Source organism: Bubalus bubalis, chromosome 23, assembly GCF_019923935.1.
Source record: "Bubalus bubalis isolate 160015118507 breed Murrah chromosome 23, NDDB_SH_1, whole genome shotgun sequence".
Taxonomy (NCBI): Eukaryota; Metazoa; Chordata; class Mammalia; order Artiodactyla; family Bovidae; genus Bubalus; species Bubalus bubalis.
This window is the reverse complement of record NC_059179.1, coordinates 27,768,417-27,786,677: the sequence shown is the minus strand read 5'-3', so window position 1 is coordinate 27,786,677 and position 18,261 is coordinate 27,768,417. Positions and strand designations below refer to the sequence as shown.

Here is an 18,261-nt window from a genome sequence, read left to right as displayed (position 1 = left end):
AGGAAGACCTTACATGATCTAGGTCCTGTGTATTTCTCTGTATTCATCCCCCTCTAAGCTAAGAGCACACAAGTTTCTTGTGGTTTCTTGAATACACCTTAAGGCCTCTGCATTTGTAGCTTCTTCTGCTTTCAGGGCATGCTTGCATCATCTACTCATCGAGGTCTCCCAAAGCTATCCGATCTATGTAGCCACCACACTGTCACTGTTTACAGCAGGACCCTCTTTTGTTTTCATCTGAGTATTTATGTAAACAGGAAAATATAAACACTTTTATTGATGGGGTTGATTATCTCATGCTAAAATGCAGCCTCCTTGAGAATAGGATCCTTGCTTGGTTTATTGAATATTTTTTGCCTCATGTCCAGAACTGGACAACTCACTCCAGTATTCTTGCCTGGAGAATTTCATGGACAGAGGAGCCTGGCGAGCTACAGTCCATGGGGTCGCAAAGACTCGGACACAACTGAGCGAGTAACACACATGTCCAGAACTGTATTTGTAATATATTATCCTCAGTTTATCTAGTTGTTGAGTGACAAGCTCGGTGGTACGCACACTTATTATAGAAGTGGCGTGCATACATTTTTCCTTGCATACAGTACCACCACTTTAGTGATCTAGAGGCATTGCTTTCTTTGGTTAGTAAGTGACTAAGGCTTCACTGATCTGATTCTTTCCTCTCTCTTAGGATTCAAAATGGAAACCATCCCAGAATGCTGATAGCCTTAAATTTTAAGAGAAAGAAACCATGTCAGGCACCATGTTGATGGTTATTCTGGGGTCCAGACAGGGTTTTCTGTGATTATGCAAATCTTTTTACTCTCATATGCGGTGAGCTCCTTGTATATTAGTAAATATTTATAAAGCTCTCTATATTGACTGTTTCCCAATCAGGTTGATTAGTGTTTCCTCTCAGCAACCTTGTGAGTTCAATCACCATTATTATTGAACAGCCCAGAGAGGTTGGGCAACTTGCCCAAGGTCACTCAGCAGGTCATTGGCAAAGCCTCATAGGCAACTTCAGAGCCCATTACTGTGACAAGTCCTGGCATTGATTCCTCCAGGAAGGGTGACCCCTAATCACTTTTCTTGTAAGGTAGGCATATAAACACTAAATGTTCTGAAGTGAGAGAAATGTGAAGGCCTTGAGTTGAAGGAGTTATTGGTGCAATTAGAAACTGGAGCCAGATATTGAAAATTGAAAATGCTGCTTAATGGAGGTGAATTGGAGGACATATTATTTTTGAGAGAATGAGAGAAATGTAGTTTGAAAAATAGGACTGTGAAAAGCAGAGATGTATGTAGAAAATCAATTTGGGTGGCTTTGGGAGATGAAAAATAGTAAGTTATAGGGCAAAACCTTTCAGAAGAGTCTGGGTCAGGGTATTGGAAATAAGTTCTGTTCAGAAATAAGTTTAGTTCTCTAAAATAATATGTCACCAACTCACCTCCATCAAGCAGAGTTTCCTGATGTTCTGTGAGGGTGAAATCTGGTTTTCAAATACATAGTATTTCAGCCCTTGAAGCCCAGCAGGTGCCACTTGTAATCAACTTGCCCTACTGTATCTCCTGCAGGAATATGTATCAAGGAACATGATCTCAGTTTTAAGAAATCATGCTGCATCTCACGTTCCATTATTATTTTGGTGTTTTTCCCTTCCTTTAGGATTTAAGATAAGTAGTTCTTGAATAAATGGAGCTACATACTAAAAAAAAAAAATGTAGTTCTAAATTGGTGAACTAACCATTTGTTGTTGTTCAGTTGCTCAGTCATGTCCAACTCTTTGTGACCCCATGGACTGTAGCACGCCAGGCTTTCCTGTCCTTCACCATCTCCTGGAGCTTGCTCAAACTCATGTCCATTGAGTCACTGATGCCATCCAACCATCTCTTCCTCTGTCGTCCTCTTCTCCTCCTGCCCTCAATCTTTCCCAGCATCAGGGTTTTCGCATCAGGTGGCCAAAGTATTGGAGCGTTAGTTTTAGCATCAGTCCTTCCAGTGAATATTCTGGGTTGATTTCCTTTAGGATGGACTGGTTGGATCTCCTTGTAGTCCAAGGGACTCTCAAGAGGTCTTTTCCAACACCACAATTCAATTTGAAAGCATCTATTCTTCGATGCTCAGCCTTCTTTATGATCCAACTCCCATATCTGTGCATGACTACTGGGAAAACCATAGCTTTGAGTATATGGACCTTTATCAACTAAATGATGTCTCTGCTTTTTAATATGCTGTCCAGCCATAAATCAGACATCCAGAACTTGGACCTGACCCTATGCCCTTGCACTTGCTTTTTCCTCTGCTTGTAACAGTCTTTCTCAACATGCGTACCTTCCCACATATATCATTCAGATTTATCCTCAAATGTCTTATTAGTAAGGCCTTCTCTGACTATAGGGCTTCCCTAGTAGCTCAGTTGGTAAAAAATCCACCAGCAATTCGGGAGACCCTGGTTCGATTCCTGGGTTGGGAAAATCCCCTCGAGAAGGGATAGGCTAGCCACTCCTGTATTCTTGGGCTTCTCTTGTGGCTCAGCTGGTAAAGAACCTGCCTGCAATGCAGGAGACCTGGGTTCGATCCCTGCATTGGGAAGATCCACTGGAGAAGGGAAAGGCTACTCACTCCAGTATTCTTGCTTGGAGAATCCATGGACAGACCATGGGTTTGCAAAGAGCTGGACACGACTGAGCGACTAATACTTATATGTTTCTAATGTGTCTCTTTCTGCTAGAGTGTAAGCAAAGGAACAGCGATTTTGTATTTGTTTTTTGTTTTTCTGTTTTATTGCCAATGTCAGAAACAAGGCCTGGAACCTAGGAGACACAGCACAAATAATTGTTGAATGAATGAATGGGCCATTATACTATATCAGTGCACTCTAATATGTAGATTAACTATAGGTTGTGTGTGATTATGAAGAATCAGAGTCTTGGACTTCTGGTGAGCATTTTTTAGCACCTATTACTAAGTATTCTGGTGCTACCAATGCCACAATAAGTTTCAAGCCAAGAAACACCTGAGTGTTTTAATTTATATTGTGGTCATCTTGACATATTTAATAATGCAATGAAGGGATCGTGGTAAGATTGTGGGTAGGATTGCCAGTTTTTCCTGGATTTTTGAATAAAATTGGCAAAGCTGAGGGAAGTAGGACCTGACAGTTTTCCTGGATATTTATGGACACGTGTCAGTGTGACCTGGAGTCATGGTGTAGGTTAGAGCTCCAGTTGGCTGGACCATCAGATTTTCTGAGCAGAGTATTGCCTGTGAGTGGGTTCGATATCACTGCATGAAGACTGGCAGGGATAAAGATCAATGACTAAAGTGTTTCTGGGCTTTCCTTTCAAATTTCATTCCACAAGGGATTCTGAAATGTATTCTCAGTAAGCACTATATATCATTTGTGATTTTTAATATCCTCTTTGACTGTCATCCCTCATCCTGGTCCCTTTCCTGAATGTAACCACTATTTTCAGTTTGATATGATTCCAAAGTGTGGTTACACATAGTTTTGTATATATCTAGGGTTCTGATTTAGTTTATTTTGTAATTATTTTTATTATCATTTTAAATTTTTATGTTTTATTTGTTTTTAGTTTTGGAGGAGAATTAACTTTTATATGTAGAATCGTGTTTCTTACAGTATTAATTAATTCTAGGATGATTAAGCTTTATAATTATTTTTCTCTAATGAGATAATGGTACTTTTGCATATTTTATAGCCTGAAATTCTGAAAAATGCCTTAGCACATGAATCAGAAAACCTGTGTTCTCTTCTTGACTTGGTCTCAACTGAATTTTTGGCTTACTTTACACTGAGTGTTAGCTTCTTTATCTGCAGAATCATAAGGTCAGACCTATTCAATTGTGTAGAAACTGTACTTTATTGATTTCTGGAGGTTGTGTGAAAGTGTTAAAGGGTTACTAAAAGAGGCAAACTAGGGTATCTGGGTGTGGGCTAGAGTGGACAACAGGGGGTTCAATGAATTCAACTCCTATGTGTCTACTATACAATTTGAAATATGTTTTAAATACCCCACTCCTTTAATAAAAAATAAGAATAAAAACCACTAAACAGATCAAATTACCTCTAAGACTTTATTGAAGATCTATTTTAGAATCTTTAGCTTCCTTCACATTAATAGATGGAGATCCCCCAATAAATAGTGATTATTTAAGAAACTATATAGTGTAATAAGGGCTTCCCTGGTGGCTCAGATGGTAAAGAATCTACCTGCAATGCAGGAGAATCAGGTTAGATCCCTGGGTCAGGAAGATCCCATGGGGAAAGCAATGGCAACCCACTCCAGTATTCTTGCCTGGAGAGTACCATGGACAGAGGAATCTGGCAGGCTGTAGTCCATGGGGTCACAAAGAGTCAGACACAACTGAATGACTAAAACGTTCACTTCACTTTTCATGCAGTAATGAACAAATCATGTTTTCTATCCAGGCTCAGTAATTTCATCTTTAAAGAAGCTAAATAGAAAGTAGACAACATGTAACAGGCAAAGAGGGTATAACCTCCTCTTAAAACTCCAACCCCTGGTTGTCTCCTGTGATTTGGGGATGATGTTTTTCTCTAAGCCTTACTCCAGGCTTCACTATGGATGTCAAGTTCCTCAAAATTACTCCTGCTACAGAAATACTTGAATTTTGCAGTCATGACTAGAGATCAGTAGTTCAGTTCTCTCCAATTACATGTGGGAAAATAATTTACTCATTTCCAATTAATTTTTAGTCATCATGTGAGGTTGAGGCTTCTACCATGTATAGAAAAAAAAACAAACAAACTCATAAAATATCCTAATATCATGACTCCCAGAGAACAACTTCCATAATTTAGGATAATTAATCATTTAAATATCAGGGAATCAAATAAATCCTATTATCACCACTAAATGACTAGTTGCTTAGCTTCCAGAATACATTTTTTTTTCATAGTTTTCACTGTATGTTCTGATTGAAGGACTAGGAGGACTGATTTACATTGGCTTCATTTGATAAATATTTTACTTATTTTTGCCTATTTCCAGGCAAGATAATCACAGTGCTCCTTTAGTCAACCAGCATACCATGTGAGAGTGAAGTGAAGCACTCTTCCAGAAATAGCAAATGCTGATGAGCAGTTGCAGGTTAAATTCATTTTCTGATAAGGATTCGAAAGCAAGGAATATACTTGTGGATGTCCTTTCATGTCTGGTACCGTTCAGTCTTCACAAGCAAAGGCACAAGCTGCAGTAGTCCCTAGAGCTATCAATGCCTTTAGAGTCTTGGTTTATTAGATGCTTGGGCTCAGGGTCCTTATTCAAATAGAAAATTGACTTTAGAATGATAATTGGCAAATGTCATAAACAGTAGTGGTTCCTCACTGGGGAAGAAGGTGATCTACATTCTGGGAGCTCTGCTAGAAAATGCTGTTGTTTTCCAGACAAACTATTCCATCTTCCTATAACAAGCTGCTGCTGCTAAGTCACTTCAGTCGTGTCCGACTCTGTGCAACCCCAAAGACGGCAGCCCATCAGGCTCCCCCATCCCTGGGATTCTCCAGGCAAGAACACTGGAGTGGGTTGCCATTTCCTTCTCCAATGCATGAAAGTGAAAAGTGAAAGTGAAGTCGCTCACTCATGTCCGACTCTTTGCGACCCCATGGACTGCAGCCCACCAGGCTCCTCCATCTATGGGATTTTCCCGGCAAGAGTACTGGAGTGGGTTGCCATTGCCCTCTCCGCCTATAACGAGTACAAAGCTTAAATGGACAAGCCACATTGTGTCTGTATGAAGCTGGCTTTGGAGACTAAATGCCCAAGTTTGAATCCAGTCCCTGCTCATCATTGCTGTGTGGTATTGGCAAGTTGCTCTTCCTCTTTAAGTCTCAATCTCCAAATCTGTACAATGTAGATCGTCCCAGTTCTTAACTCATAGGGTGTTATGAGGATTAAATGAGCTAATCCTTACAAAGTGCTTGTCAGCCCAGGGTGTGGGATGTTTTAAGCACTGGGTGAATGTCCACTATTATTATTCATAAAATATTTGGCACAGCCAGTTATGAGTGTAACGTATTGCAGCTTGTGGGGATGTGACCTCAGCGTGGTCATGGAAGCTTTGCATTGGATCAAAAATGCCTGGGGATTAGGGTCATGTCAAAAGAGAGAACGCTTTAAAAAGCTGAGCAGATTTCCCTTTCTCCTAAATTTGTCTGTATCCTTATAACTGATAAATGCACATTATGTTTTGCATTGCTCTATTTGTATATAATATTTAGTACATTAATGCATAATACATTTTACATACACATTTGTATGTGTGCTTCCTAAGTCAGCCCCTAATTTCTCTTATATTTCTGCCTCAGCATTAAACCTGTCTGACTCAAACCCAGCAGGGAATCCTGAAATTTTCTTGCTCCCTCATCCTCCAAAAAGAAATGCATAAAAAGAGAATAATGTGAAATTTCTCAAATGATAGCTTCTGGTAATAGAGGAAAAGGTCTCAGGGTGTTCAATCAGCAGCATTGTTTGAGCACCTTTTGAACACCATGGAGAAGCTACAATGGTGGAGGGAGAGACAGAAGATTAAGCATAAATGCAGCTTGTTGTCCAGCCGCTGGCCATCAGGTGAGAGGGGAGCAGACCTAGATGAGGGTAATGTATGGCAAATATGGAACATAACAGAAGAGAGGATTCAAGTGAGTTATGTGGGATATAAAGGAGAGTCATCCCATTCAGCAGAGGGCTGTGAGAAGGCTCAATAAAGGAAGGGAGAAAGTATATGAGTGAATTTTGATGGGGGAAAAAGTGGGTGAAAAGATAAATGTAAACTAGCCCTACCTTCAGAGAAGGTAGTCTATTAGCACTGAACACTTTGAGCATTGACAATTTTAGGACAGCATAGACAGGTATGGGATGTTGTAGAAGAAACAGCAAAGGCTGCCAGTCAGCTGGCGTTGTCAGGAGAGGCATCCAGGGAAAGGAAAAGATGATAAGGAGTGTGTGTCCTCTGCCCACCCCACTGCTGTCTCTTGTGCAGTGCGTATTATATTTGCAAAGACAGAGAGGGATAAATGAGGCTGCCTCTATGAAAAGGAGTGAGTAGTAGTTTCTCCTGGACTATTGCAACAAGATCTAGCCAGTGCAGAGATGGCAATGTTCTGCCCCAGAGATGGAAGGAGAGCTGAAGTGGAGGGTACAGATAAGAGACAGTGAGGATAGACAATCCTCTGTGTGTGTGTCAGAAGGAACTCGTGGACATCACCTTGTTAAGAAAATTACTCTTCCCTGTACCTATGCCCTAAAAAGCTGAACAGAAAACATCTGACTAAGTTAATTTGCACTCCCTTTTTTAAGCAAAATACTCTGGGTATTAGTACCAGTTTTGGTTATTTTTATACTCACTCAAAATGAACTGGGAGATATTTCAGAGGTAAGGGTAACTCCTTTCTTTAATGTTAAGTATAATAGATCTTTACTTACTGCAGAACTGTATGTGGGTGGCAATGTCTTCTATTCTATATCACCACTTTCCCACAGAGCAATGTGCATGCAGTTATAATCAGATACATTCCAGTTTCTTAGCTATCCTGTGTGACTAGAAACATCAAGAATACAGTGCAATGCAGGGAACTATATTCAATATCCTGTGATAAACTGTAATGGAAAAGAGTGTGTGTGTGTGTAATTGAATCAGTTTTTTTATACAGCAGAAATTAACACAACATTGTAAATCAACTATACTTCAGTAAAATAAAAGAATGCAGTGTGATGATACAAGGATGGGAAGAATGATGACAAAGAAAGACCAAGAAGATGAGAGAAGACTTTCACAGCTTATCGTTTAACAACACATAAGTACTGTCCCTTCCATTAAAAAAATAAACACTTCTTTTCTATTAAAAATTAAATGACATTCCAAATACTGTGTCATATGGCAAAGTGGAAAGTATCTGTATAATACATTGACATGCCTCCCTCAATTCTGCTGTTTAACCCCCTTTCCTCTGATTCTGCAGGTTAATCTGAAAAGCTCAGGGAATCCAAGAAAACAGAGGGAAGCTTGTTCAGCTCTGGATGCACCATAATGTCTCAGCAGCACTTTTAAATTATATGTTTAGGCTGACAGGCAAATGTATTTCAGGACAGAATCCTTAGAAAGCAGGAGACAATTTCCTTCAGCTCCACGTCATCGTTTGATGTAGATTGCCTATTATATTCTCGAGGTATTATGAAAAATGGATTGGGAGATATTTTCTTGACAGTGGGTAGACTAATGGAATCTGGTGACTGTATTTAAAATGTGCAGGGGTTTGTTATAACATGGTAATAGAAATATCAATTGCACTGACAGGTTAAAAAAACCTGTCAATGAATGATAATGAAGTTATTTAAATGTCGACTCACTCGCAAACATTTTCCAAACCCTAAATTATTCTCACTGCTGTAACCTCATGCATCCTAAGTTCTGCAGGAACAGAGTCTGGGATGTAGCCAGTGTACCTTTGCCTCTGGAAGCTATTTTTATGCCACCAGATTCACCAGGGACAGTGGACGTAGCTGCTCTTAATGATTTTAGGAAAGAAACAAAACACAGAAGCCGCAGACACTTGATTTAGAGTTAAACACTGTTCCTCTTTCAGGATATCTCATTTGAGCTGATTTGAGTGATGCCTTGATATTTCTTGTCCCCGGACTTCTCTCTACAGCTTGAGTCTTGGTTTTGTGACCTTGGCATTATGGCATGATGTGTCTGGGAGAGAGTATATTCCCTCTCTGGGGCCTGGAAGTGGAGAAGGAAGGTGTCAAGTTATGTGGATACTTTCTAAAAGCCTTTTTGAAGAAGAAGCCTAGCTTATCCTCAATTCAAAGAGGGTGTCCATCAGGCTTCATGCATTCATTCACCCTCTGTCTGTAGAAGGCACCTGCTATGTACCAGCATCGTGCTGAGGACTGGGGACTTGGAAATGAACAGAGATGTGTGCTTTCCTATGGTGCTTACAATGGCCAGGTTATAAATGCCAGGTAGAGGTTGCTCCATTAAACAATAGAGGAGCATAGAGCATGCTGACCACCCTAGTCCCACTTCAGCCTGCAGAGCTCATTGATCTGCTCATAGCAAGGACTTCAGTGATTCTTGCCTGAATAGCTGAGCTTTTTAATTTTGACTTTGTGGAAATCCAGTGGGCCACACGAAAAGAGCAAACATCTGTGAAGTCAGTCATGCAGCCAAAACAATTAGGTTCCACAAGTGTCTGGGGCACTCTTCTGAGAGCTCGGAAGACAGCAGTCCACAAGACATCTTTCCTACCCTCATGGTGCTTGTATTCTGGTGGAAGAATTTTATTTTTACAATAAAAAATAAGTAAAAATCTTTCAGATGTGGGTAAATACTATGAAGAGAAAATAAAAGAGGCTAAGGAGGAGCAGTGTCCTAGGAGAGGGGTCGCTGAAAGAAGTGAGGGGCCATCTGTCAGGGTATCTAGATAAAGAGCTCTGCAAGTACAAGAATAACAAGGCAGGAGTGGGCAGGAATCAGGGGCGAGGGGAAAAGGAGAGGTACTAGGAATGGGAATCTCAGGATTATATTGCAGTCCTATTCGATACAGAGTCAATATTATTTGCCTATAGCAAGTCTGGAGTTTGTATGGAGACAGGACACTGACTGGTGACCCAGCTTGTGAGCTCATAAGTCCCCTTCTGTTTGACTTCAAGTCATTGCTCTTGCCATTCAGCTGTGACATCTTGGTAATCTTCATGAGCCATCATCACATCATTAACAGGTTGACCCATTCACCTTGTCTGTATTTCTAGTCTCCCCAGGAGCCTAAGTGGGCCGCATCAAGGCACACTTTCTTTGTGCAGCATTGTGAAAGTTTCTGGTTAGACTTTTCTTAATATGGTTTCTGGCAGGTCCTCTGGATTTTTACTAAGTATGAAGAGAATCCAGGTTTGGGCCTACCCCATGGGGAACTTCTAATAATTTCAGTTCATATTCCTTTTGTAGAATTAGGTTTTTTACATACATTTCCTTTTTTGTCTTGTAGCTTTTGAGAGAGGAAATGCAGCATGAGGTTAAAGATACAGCCCTTAGTGAGTGCTCCACTTCCAAGTTCTGCGGCCTTAGTTAAGTAGGTTGGTTATACATGTGGGCCTTCCTTATCGATAGCATGTGACTTATATCAGTGTCCATCTCATGGGATTCTGAAGGAGCTGAAGAGCTTAGATCACATTGTAAGCACCCAATAAATGTACATTTATAATATCTGTTAGGATTCTTAAATGTAATAGTCTATTCAGCAGTAGAATCCTGACACAGTTGTTATAGAAGCAGAGTACAGAATCTTTTATCAAGTTCTTACCTTACCTCTCTGATCCAAGTTCTGCACAAAACTACTAACATTTATGCCTCAAAATATGATAGGCTAAGTGTGGTTACATTTTAAAATTGTAATAGCTTCATGAGATAGTCTTATCTTCTAAGCAAACTAACTCTAACTCATTTTCAGTGATTGAGATTTTCCTTGAGGATTCACATGATGGGTTTTAGTGAATGTTGGCTAAAGAATACTAAAATTCATCAAGAAAAAGAATGAGTGATAAAAGGAGTAACAAAAGCTATAATTTGTAGATGGTTTATTACATATCAGCCATTGTGCTCAGCACTTTTTATGGATTAATTTAGTTTACAGATGATTCTGCGCTTATTTATATCCCATTTGATGATACTATAAGATTATAGTAGAGGAAATCCAATCATACATTTTATTTCTGCCACTCCTTGTAGAAACTAGCTGTGCCTGGTGTTCATCCCTTGGAGACTCTGTCATCTCAAAGAGATCATAAGTTCTTGGAAAGCAAGGGCCATGCCTTCAATGTGGTTTCTCCACCCCTCAGAGAAGCTCTTCTCAGGTCTATGCATATAGTAAATACTTAAATAAAGACATGCTTTCAAATGTTCTAAAAGTCACTATTTAAGATGCATTTGTCGAAAAGGGTAAAGATTAAGGATCAAACACAAGAGCCTGCAGTCCTTGATTTAATCATTTGCTATTTATTTTCCTGATACTCTTATTTTTTAAGCTTTCTGTATCTTCTAGCACAGTATAGGTGTTGACAGAAGCTATGTTTTTAATCTGTAATAAGCCAACTTATAAACACAACCAGAAAAAAATGCTTGCTTTGGAATGTTTTAAAAAATGGTACAATTGGAGGATTCAAGGCTGCTTATGTTGCATCTTAAATATGTCTGTGTATGGTACCTATTTTTAAGATTGCTTCCTTTTTGCCTTCACGGCAATAGTCACTTTATAGTTAGCATAACTGACATTTCTCTTGGCAAATTTGATTTGTTTTAAATATTTTTATTGTTCTCCTTTTCTTATGAAACCAAGAGCCATAATCTTTGGCCTTTTTTTTTTTTTTTGGTCTTTCATATTGTTTCCCAAATTATATTGTTCAGAAGACTAATCTCATTAGATATCTCTCACGAATGGATCCTATAATCAAATATGTTTTGAATATGCTTCATGAAATATGCATGTAAGAGGTTTGCAGTGTATAATAGAATAATAAAATTTATGTATGTATATAAGAATAATAAAAATTCTAAGTTCTGAAGTTAAGAAACGTTAAATTTTGCCTAATCAAGTGTTTCCTAACATTTTTTTGATCTCGGATGATACTCCTCTCCCCTGTATTTAGAGATGACACTTAAAATATTTAACAGCTAGTGCGCTGGCTCCACAGCCAGCCTGCTGCTCAACTGTCTGTCTCTTCTCCGTTCTTTCCTAGCCCACATCCCTAGGAGACTGAATTTCCCACATTGACCGTGCAGGCATGACTGGAAGCATCTGTTGGCTGTGAAGGGGAGTTTGGGTTCGCAGATGGACCCTAGGAATTGCCTTCCAGGGTGCAGTCCCTCCTCCAAGGTCACTGTCTCCTCCGCTGGGGCTCAGGCTGACTGTCATAGGCCGTGGCATTCAGAACAGGTGCTGGAGCAAGTGCCTTGGGTCACACAGTGACACTCTGCTATTTCAGCCCTCAATCTCTCGGTTGCTGGGACTGAAAGGAGATCTGAGCATCTTCCAAGGAGAGGCCCTGGTGATGAGGCTGGTAGAAGTAGCTACTCAGAGAATGTGGTGCAGTAAACTATTTGCCAACTGGTTCGCAATCATCGAGCGTCTTCACTCCTGTATCACTGTACCAGTGTATCCCAGCTGGTTGGTTGTTTTATCCATGAAACTTGTCAACACTCTATGTAATTCTGGTTCTGTGGAACAGCCACAGACAATTGCTTGTCTGTGACATTTGGGGTATATGGAAATACATCCGTTTTTTTCTATTAGTTACTATAATACCACAATGTTTAAACATTTAATTTTGCTTGAATCAACAATTAACAAATTTTGATTCACTTTTTGAGCTTTGAAAAATCAAGGGGCAAAAATGGCACAAAAAGTAATGGCCGATACCTGAACTTTCTGGGCTACTGATGTTACAATAAGAGAAAAGTTCCTAGTTACATTGTAAGTTATCTGAAAAGGAAGTTGTTCGTGTAAATCTGAATTAGTCACTCCATTATCATCTTTCACACTTGGATTTCAGTTAAGTGTGCGCGTGCGCACGCGTGCGCACACACACACAGAGTTTTCCCTTGTAGTTGTAGTTTGTGTTTTGAATGTAAAAATATTCTTTGAGTAGCTCGGAGATTGAGTTGATAGAAATTATGGGAAACTATTTTTCATGCTTTTATAAACTGATCCCTGCTTCTCCTTTCTTTTATCGCACTAGAAAAACATAAACTGTTCTCTCATCCCCAACACAGTTCTATTAATTTCTGCCTACACAAAATTTATAAATGTGGAAGTATTTGTACATTTAATTCTCTTCTCATCACCCCTCCATAGATTTTGCGTCTATGTTTTTTGTTCTTGAACTTGTATCATTAAGAATACAAATAGAAAAAGTTATCCAATAAAAGGAGCTAGAGAAAGACTATTGAAATTTTGGAGACAAGCGAGTCTCAGTAAGAAGAGAAAGTTGACTCAGTATAACCACGGTGAGAGTGGGAAAAACTGGTCAAACACCAGGATTAGACTGAGTAAGGAAAGAAGCCTCAGATATTTCTTAGAAAGTAACAGGAATTTTCATGTCCAGATGAGTCTGATGAGAAAAAAAATATATGGAAGGAGAATTTAAAGAAGTTTGTCATGGTTAATAGATAAGCTCTTCTGCAAAGAGATTAAGAATATTCTTCAAATATTCTTGGTTATTAAGCAAGCATTTGTTCAATTGAGCTAAAGCCCAGACTGGTCCTGAGGAAATCTAGTTATATATTTGGACTACATAAGGTGACTTCTATTTTTTGATGCTCTGACTACAGCTGACCCCTGAGCAACACAGATTTGAACTCTATGTGTATCCACTTATACACATTTTTTTAGTAGTAAATACTGTAGATTCTACAATGTGTGTTTGGTTGAATCCTTGGATTCAGAACCACAGATGTGGAGAAACTTGTGTATATAGAAGGCCAGTGATAAGTTATATGCTGATTTTTGACTGCAGGAATTGTTGGCACCCCTAACCCCCTTATTATTCAATTATCAACTCTACATCCCTTTTCTAAAACCCTACCCATTTTCCATTTTCAAGATCCAAAGTCCTTCTAAGAAACTTTTCATAATACCCCAATCTTCAGTGATTTGGAGTGTAATCTAAATTCTATAAAGTGTTGTCTATATTTACTTACTTATAATTTATGTATATAATATGTATTATAGTCTAATATCATCTAAAATTTTTATCTATCTTATATAAATATTTTTTGGTAAAGAGCTCCCTGTATCTCCAGCTGTAGTAAATTCTTAATTCTTTAATTCCTAGCTAATATGTTTTATAGCTTTCTAGCTCTGGTGCCTGATCCTGAGTAGGCTTTTAATGTATGACATTGAGGTTGATAACAGACAACTCTTCTATTTCATCTTTATGGTGTATGGAAATATGAAACTTCTATCATATAAATAAGTTTAAATAATTGCATTTTTGTGATTTTTCTGACTAAACCAACTTTATTTTCTGAGTCTTGTTAATTTTCATCTCTTTTGTTACATATAACACATTACCACTTTATTTTTCTGCCTTTCAAAGCTATTGGATTCTTGAAAGTAGGGGCTGTATCCTGGAACATAGCACAGAGCCTGTTCGTTTTAGAGGCTCTACAAATGTGAATGGATGAACTGCATTTTCTTTGGGAATCTCCTATATGCGTAAAGAAGCTGACAGATTTTATATTTGTTCCCTTTAAATTAAAAAAAAAAAAAGCTGTGGTATAATGTAACACAGAGCTTAGAGTCAGAATACCTAGAGTCAAATTTTAACTGACTTTGAAAAGATCATTCATGTTCTCTCAACCACTTTCTTCAAATACAGATAATATTTCCTACTGAACTTGGTTGCAACGATGATCTAATAAGATGTACAATTCTGAAATATATAATAGACTTATATAGAGAAGGTAATTAAGGTCTGTTTATTCAGTCTAAATTAATAAGTCATTGACTAATGTCAAGAAAAGATGAGAGAATCTCCAAAAATGACCAGAGTCAGTGCCAAGAAGTAATATCCTCCCAACTCCAGGTGGCTTAACACTGGAAAAGGCCACCGAGTAGAACTGTGAAATCTCACTTACTATTAAGACATCTTCTTATTCTTAAATAATAAGAAAAGACTGAATGACCTTTGGAGGGACTAGCCCACCATATATCCTATGACTCATGAAAGAAAACACAATTTGTAGATAAATCAGGAGAACCTACTTTTCCACTGTGCCAAAGATAAAGCAGAAGTTTGGAAATGTCAGATCTAAGTAAAAGGTCTTTATTTCTTAGTCTGGTTTCAAGGGATACCCTCATTCTTAATCTTTGAAAATTAAACACATTCTCTATGCAATGCACAAATCTTAAGGAGCAGTGAGAGATGGAGTTTTAATTTTTACCAATTCAATTTAAATGCAAATGTTAACCACTCACATGATGCTACTGTGTACATAATTAAGCATCATTATATACTACATGAATCATTTAGAAACCTCTGGAGAGCCATTCTACTATGTAAAACATGCATTACATTGACAAGCAGGCAAATGATGTATATTTCTGTCCTCATTAATGCTCCTTTTGAATTATAGGTCAACCGATTATGGGACAACCTATGAGAAGCTGAATGATAAAGTTGGGTTGAAAACGATTTTAAGCTATCTCTACGTGTGTCCTACCAACAAGCGTAAGGTAAGAAGTGTGTATTCAGCATGCTGTTTATTCATGATGTGACTTCTGTCTTGGCTGGCTCATCTCTCTAAACCACCTAAAAATCCATTACAGTTAAGCTTCAAGAGATATAAAGATGAGTTGATGGATGTTAGGGTGGTAAAATGTCTGATACATCATAATTTTCAGATCAGCAGCTGTGAATGTAGGAGAGAGAGAGGCAGGCATATCATTATCATTTCCAAAAGGCAGCTATAGGGAATGTCCTGTTGTCTGGATGCTCCAGACTCTTACAAGAGCTCTGACCAGTTAGTGGCAGGAATCAGAATAAAGCTTGACAAAACAAAAGAAAAGATAGGATTTTCATGGAATGTCCACCTCTATTCCCTTGACATGGAATAAATAGATTGACTAGAATTGAAGTGAATGCATTGTCCTAAGCAGGTTGGAAGTTTCCTTTCTAAAGTTTATTCAGATTGCATACAAATGTCAGGTTGGAGGCAATGTGGGAAGGAACCCTGGAGATCATCATCGTATATGACATACTAATTTTACCGATGAGGAAACTAGAGTTCAAAGAAAGGAAATCACTTGCCTCCATCACAGAGTTATAGGCACAGTTGGGACAAGAATCCAGCTTTCTTGCTTGGCGATCATCCTGTTTCCACTGCATTATACTGCTGTCATGATGAGAGGTTATTTATTCTTCAGTGAAAGTGTTATTGCTCAATCATGTCCAGCTCTTAGCAACCTCATGGACTCTCCTCTGTCTAGGCTCCTCTGTCCTAGGAATTCTCTAGGCAAGGATACAGGAGTGGGTAGCCATTCCCTTCTCCAGGGGATCTTCCTGACCTAGAGTCTCCTGCTTTGCAGGCAGATTCTTTACCATCTGATGCACCAGGGAGCTGTCATGAAGATAGGGTTTATTTATTCTTCAGAGAGGGATGTTATTTTCTTAGGAAGAAAATAATATTTGCTTTTAAATGAGAAAAACCTATTTGTTTTAGGAGGAGAGTGGTGTTACATTCATTGTCTGGTTTAAAAAATTTGCACTATATGATTCTGACATATAATTTCTAAGTATTATATAAGTTATATGAATAGATAAGAATATCTATCAGGAAATTTACAAAGGTTGTTCATTTGTCCCAAGCCAAATTCTCTTATGTTGGTAGCCCTGATACCTGTGTTCTCATCTCAGATCTGTCAATAGGTACTATCATTGACCTTAAGTAGGTAGGTACTACATTTTGTCATCTGGCCCATGGAAGGTAGATTAGTACATCTCTAAATAGTCATCCTCAACTCTGCTGTAGATGCAGAGCAATGGGCATGGTAGGGTGTGCAAACCTCTGCCCTGCCCCTGTTGCTCTGGCTTAGGGCTCAGGGAACTGTATCTTCTGCAAGTTCCTCAGGTGCTTCTGGTATATATCTGGGTTTAAGAACCGCCTAGATAGGGTGTAATATTTCTTCTGGCTCTAAACATTTCAAGTTTTTCAGTTGGAGCAGCATAATTTCTCATTGTGCATAGACTCTGAAGTCAGATGGCTTGAGTAAAAACCCAGCTAAGCCAATTAACAAGTATATAACTAAGGCGATTTCCTTAATCTCACCTAGCACAGTGTCATCAAATTGAAAATAAGGATAATTATAGTACCTACCTCAGGAGGAAAGTTTTAAGGACTACATTAACTAAGGCACTTCAGGTGTTTAGCACAGAATAGCTAAGGCCTTATCATGTTTTCTCTTTGCTTTATTCTCCTTTGCTCATCTTTATTCTCTTCCTCCATCAAATAATTACTGGAAATAATAGTAGTGACCGTCCTCTATAAATATCAGTGTTTAGTAGACTTTCTACAATGATAGAAATGTTCCTCTAAGCTGTCCAGTGCTATAGACGCTAAGCCCTTGGAGCTATTACTTAAATTATGGCTAGTGTGCCTGTGGAGCCAGATTTTACATTTAATTTCATTTTAGTTAGTTTGAATGTAAATAGCCACGTGTGGCTCTTGGCCACAGTATTGGGCAGCACAGTTAAATAATGTCAGCCTCACAAATTTAGAGATTTACCCTGAATGTTCCTATCTTGCCCTTCCTGGCTGATGACTGGTCCAGCATCAGCAATTACATCTAAACAATTTTGATCTGTTGTATACAGTCCTAAATTGAGGAGCTGAACTTATATCCCTTATTTTTTATAATGAGATTTAGCTGTGTTTGTTGGCTTTGAATCAATTCTTGTAATCTCTATTGATTTTTCCTCTAGTTCACATTTTTAGTAAATTTTATTTAACAATCAACCAATTGTAGGCACCATAAGATACAGAAAGAAATAAGCCAGCTCTCCACCTTCAAAGATCCTGTATTCTAGTAGTAAATGCAGTGTGAGATTTTTGGAACTAAGAAGTCTCTGACTCTGCTTCCACCTAGCAGGTGTCTTTGGGTGAGTTGTTTACATTTGTAAAGTGATATAGTCAAAATAAAGGAATTTATATCTAGAAGAGACCTTAGAATTGTTCTGATCTAGGGATAGTCTCTGTTTTATTAATGCCATTAGAAAGGAATATGGTTTTTAAAAGTCACATGTCAAATATTGAATGTCAGCATAGGCTTTTCTGTAGCAGCAGAGTATGTGGTAGTGACCTGAAAGCTACAAGATGGTTAGCAGGAACAGGACTTGAAGAATGAGATCTAAAGTCCAAACATAGCTCCTAAAACTAGAAGGAATGCTTAGAAGTAATACAGAAAGGAGTTATTTTTCCACTGATCTCCAGTAGCATATTGGGCACTTACCGACCTAGGGAGTTCCTCTTTCAGTATCCTATTATTTTGCCTTTTCATACTGTTCATGGGGTTCTCAAAGCAAGAATACTGAAGTGGTTTGCCATTCCCTTGTCCAGTGGACCACATTGTGTCAGACCTCTCCACCATGCCCGCCCATCTTGGGTGGCCCCACATGGCATGGCTTAGTTTCATTGAGTTAGACAAGGCTGTGGTCCTA

At 38.7% G+C, this 18,261-nt stretch overlaps 1 protein-coding gene across 1 annotated transcript in view; it reads left to right on the top strand.

Annotated features, from left to right (window-relative positions):
- The window catches only part of SORCS1 (sortilin related VPS10 domain containing receptor 1), a 673,129-nt gene that overhangs the window by 301,835 nt on the left and 353,033 nt on the right, over positions 1-18,261 (top strand). The window contains exon 3 of the mRNA XM_045164209.1: positions 15,182-15,281. Coding sequence (XP_045020144.1) covers positions 15,182-15,281 — 100 coding nt within the window. The remainder of the gene's footprint in view (positions 1-15,181; positions 15,282-18,261) is intronic.